At 43.8% G+C, this 10,049-nt stretch overlaps 1 protein-coding gene across 5 annotated transcripts in view; it reads left to right on the forward strand.

Moving 5' to 3' along the window:
- The window catches only part of CDK13 (cyclin dependent kinase 13), a 53,867-nt gene extending 46,910 nt beyond the window's left edge, over nucleotides 1–6,957 (forward strand). For 2 of the 5 annotated variants that reach the window (XM_062569578.1, XM_062569580.1), the window contains exons 13-14: nucleotides 60–626; nucleotides 1,814–6,957. In XM_062569578.1, the coding sequence (XP_062425562.1) occupies nucleotides 60–626; nucleotides 1,814–2,670 (1,424 nt within the window). In that variant the 3' untranslated portion in view covers nucleotides 2,671–6,957. The remainder of the gene's footprint in view (nucleotides 1–59; nucleotides 627–1,813) is intronic. The other 3 variants (XM_062569582.1, XM_062569583.1, XM_062569581.1) reach the window with 2 other exon arrangements.
- Nucleotides 6,958–10,049: the final 3,092 nt, after the last annotated feature.

Below are 10,049 nucleotides of genomic sequence, written 5' to 3' on the forward strand. Positions count from 1 at the left end.
TTTCTGAAATATGACAGTTCCAAATAATACTTAAAAAAAAACCCCTTTTTTGTCTTTAGCAAAAACAAGCACTGGACAGCAGTTAAACCAGAATGAAGTGGCAATCCTGCTAAACCTGCTACAGTCTAAAACAAGTGTTAGTTTGGCACAGTTTGCCCAAGTGTTGAATATTAAGGTAAACCCAGAGACTCAGCAGCAACTAAATAAAATAAATCTTCCTGCTGGAATTTTGTCAGCAGGTGAAAAACAATCAGAACAGCAGCAGCAGCAGCAGCCGCCGCCGCCTCCGCCACCACCACCAGAACAGGAGCCTCTAAAACAGCCCACCGTCACGCAGCCTCCTGTACCACCCGCTCAGCTGAGTCAGCCTAAAGTTGAGACTGACGCTGCCCAGGCAGCCGTCCAGAGTGCGTTTGCTGTTCTGTTGTCTCAGTTAATAAAGGCTCAGCAAACAAAACAGAAAGATTTCGTGTTGGAGGAGAAGGAGAACGGATCAGGAAACGAAATGTCGTTGCAACTCAGGCAGCCTCCAGAGCCCACCACTCCTGCATCCGTCAGCCGGGACGAGGTGGAATCTCCGGCCCCCGTTTACCCACATCTGATCAAGTCATTATATACGTCTGCAGGTACTGAAAGGCTTTATCGCTCACCAGCGAATGCCTTGAGCAGTGGAGATTTAATAGTTTGGGGGTAAAGGGTTAACATGCTAACCACACGCGTCTGTCTGAGTATAGGAGATACAATGGTTAAACTGATTTCTCTCTGTTGCTTAACTTTCAAACTAACCATCGCTCTGTTCAGGTACAAGCCGCTGCACGTTTTGGTTTTGGTAGGTTGTAAGTGCCTCCTTGGCATTTGTGTCTTGCTGTAACAGGTGCAGGGCAGACACAGTGCAAGATAATCCCTGTTGTAGGAGGGGCACAAGTATCTGTAGCTTTTCTGATGAAAAAGGTTTTTTGGGGGGGATTGCTATTTTTGTGGTTGCTTTAGTGGTGGTGTTGCTAGAAAAGCCTGGTTTCTGTAGAAGGTTTATTACTTGAATTTGCCAATTTTGATTCCACTTTTGGATAAAGCCCATTTCAGGGGAGAGTATTATTTATTTATTTATTTATTTATTTTAATGCTAACTACAGCAATTTGTTACTATCAAATCCTCTAAGTGGTTACTTGTAACTCTCACTAAAGCATATAGTTACAGGTTTCTGTTTGGGCACAGTAGTGGCTTCCTTGGTCTTCTCAAAGTTTGGACCTTTGTGGATTTTCTTGGATTGCTCTTTCAGCCATACTACATTGTAGTTTGAGTATTGTTCTGTGTTGTTCGTAGCTGTTCAAAGCCACCTCAAAATACATACATTTTTTTTGAAGATTGTGGTGTCTGGGTGTGGTATGGATTTTTTTATTTGTTTTCTGTTTTGTTTTTAACCTTAATTTTTGGTGTTCCGTAGCAGAGTGGCCCTCTGTGTCTTTCTCAAGACCTTTCCAAGCGGGTGCTGTTTTCCACACCTTTTTTATTCCCTCTTCAAACTTTCTAGAGTATCTGTCACTCTGTTAATTTTTTTAAAGGAGCTGTAATACTTTCTTCAGCTTTGATTGCTGGTTCATTTTATTTGAAGGAGAAGCATGCGTTATTCTCATCAGACAAATAAGCTGTTGTCTTCTCCAAAATAATCTGCCCAACTACCACTAAGCTTAAATAATTAGTTAATTAGACTTGAATAACAGAGCTCTGTAATGTTGGGGAAAGAGTCCTTTCCTTTCTGGTATTGTTATTGCAGATTTTTATTCCAGAGCCTTTCTTTTCTTGTCTGTGTAGGTCAAGAGGACTTGGTTAGGCAGTCTGAGATGAGGCTTCTAAACCGAACGCCCGAACAAGAACGCCCTCGCATCCTGCCTCCAGACCAGCGTCCCCCAGAGCCACCAGAGCCTCCCCCTCTCACTGATGAAGACCTTGATTATCGGACAGAGAACCAGCATTTGCCTATAACTAACTCTTCAGGAACAGATCCTCATGCAGGAGTGAAAGCAGCTCTTCTACAGCTGCTTGCTCAGCATCAAGCTCAGGCAACGACAGAGGAGCCAGTACAAACGAGTGCGGATTATCAGGCTAGAGACACCTATGTGACAGGCCCAGACTACAAGGATAACTTTGGATCATCTTCCTTCTCGTCCGCCCACTATGGTAGTAGTGATGGAATAGGAAGTGGATCGTCGGGAGCGTTGGAAAGGAGGAGCTTCCTCGGAAACTCGGATATTCAGCCTTTGGATAACTACAGTACTGCTTCATCTCACTCTGGCACTGCGCCTCCTCCGTCTGCCTTTTCGGAATCCTTTCCCAGCTCAGTAACTGGTTATGGAGACATTTACCTCAACACTGGTCCCATGCTGTTTAGTGGAGACAAAGACCATAGGTTTGAATACAGCCACGGCCCGATCTCAGTTCTGGGAAACAGCGGTGACACTTCCACGGGGCCAGAGAGTACTCATTCTTTGCCTGCAAAGATGCACAACTATAGCTATGGAAGTAATTTACAGGAAAATCCTAGTGCTATCGGCCACATGCATGGACAAACTTGGACTTCTCCTGCCCAAGGACCTGGCTTTTCCCAAGGATACAGGGGACACATTAGCACATCTGCAGTGAGAGGGCGAGGCAGAGGATTACCATATTGAGTATCTGTTTTTCCTCAGGCACATCATTTTTACCTGGAAAAACTTTGTTTTCTAGCTGCAGTTTAAAGCAGCACTTCAGCAGACTTGAATAATGTTAATTCAACAGCTTTATTTTTATGTGGAAAAGGGTCTTGCATACAGTAGGAAAATTTAAAAATGCTTAAAACTCATGCTGTCTGAAAACTAGATAAATTGATTGTACATGTTCACAAACTCTAGTTCTGAATTTTATTTTGTATTTTGGCAGTTTTAAGTGGATGCTAAATTTAGGGACATCAGCTTTTTATGGCACTCTTTCAGATCTTCTGAACTATGCACATTTGTGCTTTTTTTTGTAAGTTTGGACCAACTTTTATGTAAAAAAAAAATTTTACAACAATCAAAGCAGGGCACTGATTTATTTGGTATTTTTCTTTTTACAGAACTACCTTTAGTCAAAGGTCACTGTCAGTCTTTGCACTGCTTTCAGTGTTATTGTGGAAGGTGTACTTTGTGCTCATTTCAGATAATAAAACACAACCTTTCTCTTGATGCAAAATTTTATAAATATTTGGTCAATGTTATTTTCCTTTTCTTTCAAAAAGAAAAAAAGAATTGATGTTCTGGTAAAATGTTCGTTCCATCTCCCAGGCTTGTTTATATAAAAACTGTTTTACTTGAATGGTAAGTGCCTTAACATGTAAGCTTAAGGTCTGCAAAAATTTGGAAGTACTTCATAGGTTGATGTGAAAATTAATACCTAAAGCTAGGTAGTTAACATGAAAAATCAAATAATAGTAGGCAATTCAAATAGGTTGTAACCTTGTGGTGTTTATTTCAGGTGGGCCAGTTATTCAGAGGCCTAATCTTGTCTTGATGAAGTGACAATTTCCAAATCGAACTTCCTAACAAACTATGAAAGTGAGGAGAAGAATGAGGAGACTAGTTTTTTCCTCAGCTCCCCCTTGGAGTTGTGTTAATTGCTTTAGTTCCTCTGCCAAATAAGCTATACTTTATATGTCCTTACCACATGGTGAAATAGTTTTTCTCTTAAATGTCAACAGCAGTAATTACTTTACTTTGTGTGAAAAGCTGACACTGTCGTCTTTTTACCACAAATACCGCATTATGGAAAGTAACCAAAGGAAAAATGACCAGTATTTAAAGCAACAGCAAAACATTTTGCAGTAGTTATACTTCTCTGTAAACTGTGATTGTGCCAACTAATCATTTTTATATCTGCTATTCCATAGAACATTTCAGTTTTGGAATCGAGTCTCTTTGAACAGCAGATAAAATGACTGTAGTTAAAACTCTTACCAAGAACCACTCCTCATACTAATTATAACTTCCAGCATGTTTTTTTTCCTTTGACAAGAAGTGGTCTCTCTCCTGCAGAGAGGAGGTATGGTTATATTTTGCATGTGCATAAAAGAATGTTTTAAAGCCCATATTGGAAACAATTTTCCAACTGATTATCCAGTTGACAAGTCGGTACCTTATGTAACTGAGTGTTTAATTATTACTTTTTAAAAAGTAAAATTTCTACTTACACTATTACAAATGTAGTCTTGTCAGTGACTTTTTGGATTTTCAGAATAGAAGCCAAAGTTGTTGGGAGTCTTCTTTTGTTTTAATTTAAAAACTTGGTTCTCATTTATGGCTAACTACCACATCGTAGAGTATGGAAAGCTCGCTTTGCTAACTAGGTAGCGTTCGAGCATCTAGCAAATGAGCAGTGGAGAGTCGTGTTGCTTCAGATGTCCCTGTAAATCTGGCAGTTGCCCTCACGCGAGGCACGCAGAGGCTCAGCAGAGAATCCTGCTACCTGAGCATAAAATCAACTAAGAACAAAAGCTTGTGACCTGAATAGCCTCTACTTAAGAAAACAAAACTTTATGTGAATGACAGTGCACGGGAAAATTTTTCTCGAGTAAGAACACCTTATAATTTTTCTGCTGGTAAAAATTATAAAGGCGATATCGTTAGTGTCAGTTAGGAGCGGACAGTGTCAGCTACGGCTTTTTGTTTACTGACTTTAGAAAAAGTATAATTCCAGAGTGGTCAAATACACAAAAGTAGCTTCTCAGAATCTAGCAGATGACTTTCAAAGCTCTTAGACAATTGTTGTCACTGAAAACGTGCAGCTTGGCGTTATTCTACTGCACTTCAAATGTAAATGCAGGTGATAATTCATTAAAAAAGCAGGTAAGTCCAGATAAAAAGTAGATCCCAAAGAGAACTAAATGATTTGACTTTCAATACAAAATGCAAGGAAGGTACGATATTTCCTACTGCTTCCCTTTTGGAGGTAAACTTTCAAGTCGTTTAGGTCACCTCATTTCATGCAGAGAAGCCAGTCTCCTCCTCTGAACACATAAAAAGGGACAGTGCAGTTTTATTATCGACTGACAGACCTCCGATGTTGCATCACTTCATTGACATTGGTTTTAGTCTTCAGATACCAAAAGAACGCCAAGAGCGGCAATCTCGACTACGAAGAATTGCAAGGATTAGCTGGAGTAGAGAGTTGGCTTCCAGATGGGTCAGAAGCAAACTCTCGCGTGCTGTTGCTGATGCCTGTTGCACAAAGACTTTCTTCCAAATTTAGTTTTAAGGATACTACTAGCCTTCGACTTGGAAAACTATTTGCCTGCGACAACAGTGTTGCTATAATTTGGAGGGGAAGTTGACTTAAATTTTCCATACGCGATAACTCTGAAGAGATGACCACCTCTGCAAGCAAGGGGATCTCCTCAGCTCTGTCGCTGCCGGCCTTGCCCCGGGCAGCAGCTCTGCCCGTCCCTGCGGGGCGCCCCGCGGGGTGGCTCCCCGCGAGCCACGCTCGCCTCTGGGCCCCGCGAGCTGCTCGGACCTGCTCCCCCGGCACCGTTCAGACCGCCGGCTGCCTCGGTGCACGGGCAACGGCTTAGACTGTCGGTCCGCGTTCGGTAGCCCCGGACCTGTGCGCTGCTTACCAAAACGTCTTTGGAATTAAGTCACGTTAGAAGGTGCTTATGTCAGTTCAGAGTTTAGCCCTTTTGAACAAATTTCCCTCGGCAGAGCAGATGTGTGCTCGTCTGGCCTTTTTCCACCGCTGGCTGTTGCGTTTTCGATCCAGTAGCAGACGCTGTGAGAAGCGCGTGCATCTCTGTGGAGCAGTGGCTTTAGTTTCTTTCCCTCCCTCTTCCTTTGGTTTTACACTGTCTGCGCTGCATTTCCGAAGTGTGCTACAGAGAGCTGGACGCTACGTCAAAAAGTAAGTGTTGTGTGTTTGTATTTCTGATTAAACATAGCAAAATACTGTAATCATGGACTATCAAGTAGTGAGTATATTTCATTATTTATATTACGTGGTCTTTAGCCATACCAAGAGCAAGAAAATGAACACAACTGGACTGGCGTGACCATGACTTAAAACGCTGAGACTATTACAATACTTAAAGTTCAGCCAAAGGAAAAGGAAGGAGCTTTTATCCTGGATCACTAATTGTTACCTTGACCAGAAGGAACAGTAGGGGGTGGTTGTAAAAATATCTGTATCTTTAAATGTTAATATAATTTCCTCAAAGGTAATTCTAAAATGGCAAACTTTTTTATTATGTTTCCATAAAACATGGTCTATATTAAATTTTCTTCTTACCATGGTAGCGTAAGATGCTTTATATAAGCAGAGGTGATAAGTGCTGTAACATAAGTTCTTGAGGTTTTGGGTGTTCTCCTTTTGCTTGGTGCTTGTGGCTGGAGCCAGTTTCACTTTTGATGAAGTTGCTGTTGGATCGGTTGAATTGATAATTGTGCAGTAAAAACTGAAGTATTGAAGTAACATAGGATACCTCTTTTCTGCAGGCAAATTAGATCTCAGACCATGCATTCTGTTTCTATTAGAGAAAATCTCAGATGTACTTCTTGCATTCTTCTTTTAGTTAATCAAACACTTGTGTGTTGCATATATTTCTCCATTCTATTCTCTATTTCACCATTTTGTATATGGGGAAATATTGGCTATTTCACTTTTTGATAGTTTTGGAGTGTTCTTCATACACGGAAGTGTGTCATTAAGTAAAAGAATTACCAGAAAACTGATTTGATTCTGTATTTAAAAATTTAATGACCTCAACCTTAAAATCAAACTAACTTTTGCTTATCAGGGTGAAGAATAACATTATTGCAGGAGTTATTTCAAGACAACCTAATTTAAAATAATCAAACTGTTATGCTTCAGCTTGCTTACTATTTGTTATTTTAAGCCATTTGTATATAAAATGTACTGTGCAGCCTGTAAATAAAATACCATGAAAGCTTAAAGTTTATCATTGTTTTCCCTCTCCGGATATGAAATGGCATTTCAAAAAGATTGTGGGTTGAACTGATATTTATATATTTGTTTTCAATATCTAGATGCACGTAATTTCCGGTATGTTAAAAATTTTGCGAATTATTCAGAAATTATTTACTGCTCCACTGCTTTTCCAGAGGAAAACCGCATGTAAGCGGCAGCAGGAACGCTCGTTATTACAGGCTGGAGCAGACTTCTGGTTAACGCTGGGTGCACGGGAGCGCGTACAAGCTGGCGGCGGCCGTGCCGCGGTGGAGGCTGCCTGCGAGCGCGTGGGCAGGAGGAGCAGACCCCTGCGGTGGTGCGAGGCTGCTGCTGGTCCGGGCACGCGCTGCTGGAGCTTTCTAGGGCAGGGCGATGCGCGTAGTAGCCGCGTTTAAGTAGAGCTGTCCACGCAGAGGTGCAGTTCTGCAACAGCCTCCCTTTAAAGGGGATGATGCGTATGTTGGAAGCACAGGATTCAAAATCAGAGCCAAGTGCTTTCAGTATCTGGCTGTATGCATTTTCTACAGCTGAAGCAACATAAATCAAGCATGACTGCGAGCAACTGCTCTTCAGATGCCAGAGGCTTGCCCGCTTTTTTCTGACTGTATCAGCTAGCGTAATGGAAGAGATCACCTCTTCCAACACGCGTTATCCAAAAACATGCTGCTGGCCGTATCCTCTGTGCGTATCCTCTGTGCTGTTGAACCGCAGGTCAGAAAGACTGCTGCTGCCATCGCTTCGGGGGTTCGTTGTTGATAAAGCTGGCAGGTAGGTGATGGAGGGGCAATAGGAAGTTACGCGAGCCAGCACTAGTTACCTAGCCGTCCATCGGTATTTGGGTGGCCAAATGTGCAGCTGTAGTCCAAAGAATCTTCTTGTTTTGGAAGAAATACTTTGGCAACGGCTACAATGAAAGCCTAGATTTTTTTTCTTTGTTTTTTGGATAGATGACTTTGGTTGTATTGCCCAGGATGTTGACACACACATAGCAGGTGCGTGAAACAATTTCTAGGTGTCTGCTCCACTTTTCTCCCCAAAGCTGCTATTGCACCTGGCAACGTAACTTGAAGTTGGCACCAATTCTTTCCGCTGTGCTGGGGTACGAGCTCGTAGTGGCTTGCGAGCTGTGCTGCGCCCCGTTCGCTGAGCCGAGTGCCATGAATCGATATCCTTGGCTGCAGTCAGAAACAGCAGGGAATTGAGGAGACGACAGTAATGCAGCCCTGTACCAACACAGAAGAGCGAACGTGTCGGGCCGCCTGTGAGAACAGCGGCAAAGGAGGAAACAAGCCCTCGGGTGTCGGAGCTCTGAGTTGTCGCGTGTTAGCTTTGACGCATCCACGAGGAATGCAGTTCTGCAGAAACTTCTGTTGAATTAGCTCAAATGGGATTAAGGTGCCTCTGTTTCTAGGGCATGTCTATGCTCCGTTTCTGAGAAACTGCCCAGAAGAAGGGGATTACATTCACCAAACTCCCACGTTACGTGGAAGAGAGTGTGAGAGTTCAGGCCTCTTGGCAGCCACAACAAATATGTGGAGGAGAATTGTTTCTTTCCTTGGTCAACTATATTCACTTCCATGAAGCCTGAGGGTTTTATTTTTAAAGCCACTTGCTCGTTTTGGCTGCTTATTTCGTCCCACCCCCCCCTCCCCACCACCACCACCACCTTGTTGGGAACTTGTAGCTAGTGTGACTTAACTCAGGGAGAACACAAGAGTTGGAGTCTACTGCAACGTTCCCTTTTCTTCAGGTCTAAGCGCGCTTGCAAATGGGCGGTCTTCTGATCGACGGAACGGCTTTGACCGTGCTTGAGCAATTCCTCTGCGTCTATCTTGGATGCACTATTGGGGTGGCAAATTCTCATAATACGACAAGTGCTTCTCTATTAGGACTTCTTTCAAAGAGGCTTTGTAAAGATTTTTTTTCCCCCCAATTTTAAAACACGCAGCATAAAAGAAACATAACTGGCCAGAAAACCGTAAATGGAAGAGGGAGCTTTGCCGCAGTCCGTGTGGGAGCATCTGGTCGTTACCTGGAGGAGATCGGCGGTAGAAAGCCGCCTTCCGCCCTGAAGGTAACCGAGGGGGTTTCGGTGGCTCGAACTGGACTTCTGCAGAGGCCTGTGCCTGCCGTCCCGCTTGCCTGCGCGCTCGGATACAGCCCGAGTTGCCAGAGGGAGTAAGGACCGAGTGTGTCACGTGTGGCTCCGCGGCAGCGAGGGGGCTCTTCCCCCGCTCCGCCCCACGTGCTGCTTTTTAGAACCGTTTTACAAATCTGTAAAACGTGAAATGCTTTTTCCTCCATGTCAGAACACGCTGCTTATGCTGGCTTGTAAGCATTTTCCATGGATTTTATTTTTCCCCAGGTGGTGGTGGTATGGGCTTACAGTCGTCCGCACGGATGCGACCATGCCCTGCCGTGCCCCAGAGATTTCTCTGGGCATCAGCTCCCTGAGCGATGATGCTCTGCTTCGGGAGAGGAGCCAGGAGGGGAAGGGGCTGTGTGGGGAGCTAGAGAGAAGCCTGATAGACGGGGAGGGGGTTGTCCTTGAGCAGGGAGCAAGGGGGGAATCATTACTTCTCTGCCCGACAAGACTGTTTCTACCTTCTTTCTCCTTCATCGTCACCAATTGCAAAAAGGTTTTGCAGGAGCGGTTTCAAGGCAGGCCTGGGTTTAGGGTGGTGGTGGTGGAGTGTGTTTTTTGTTTTTTGTTTTTTTTTTTTCCTTCTGTTTTCCTTGATAGCTTCCTTACTAGTATCACCCTTTAGGGAGCTTTTGGACTTTAGAAATTGCTGTGAGATTTCCCTAACTTACCTTTCCTGCCTTTGCTGAACGGCCAAGCGTTGCACCTCTTGGCTTCCAAGGACCCTCTCTGCGCCCCCACCCCTGGCAGCTCTTCTGTTCTGGTCCAGCTGGTGAGGGCAAAACGCAGGACAGGATGTTTGCAGCATCTCTTCTCTTCAAGGTGATCGTTTAGTAGCTCATGTTAGGATTTCTCAGGGGAGCTGGTTTTCAAGAATTGTGGCCTGCAACCTAACAGCAGGTGGGCAAACAGCTCCCACACAGGTATTTCTCT

The sequence above is a fragment of the Rhea pennata genome, chromosome 2 (genome assembly GCF_028389875.1).
Source record: "Rhea pennata isolate bPtePen1 chromosome 2, bPtePen1.pri, whole genome shotgun sequence".
Classification (NCBI taxonomy): domain Eukaryota; kingdom Metazoa; phylum Chordata; class Aves; order Rheiformes; family Rheidae; genus Rhea; species Rhea pennata.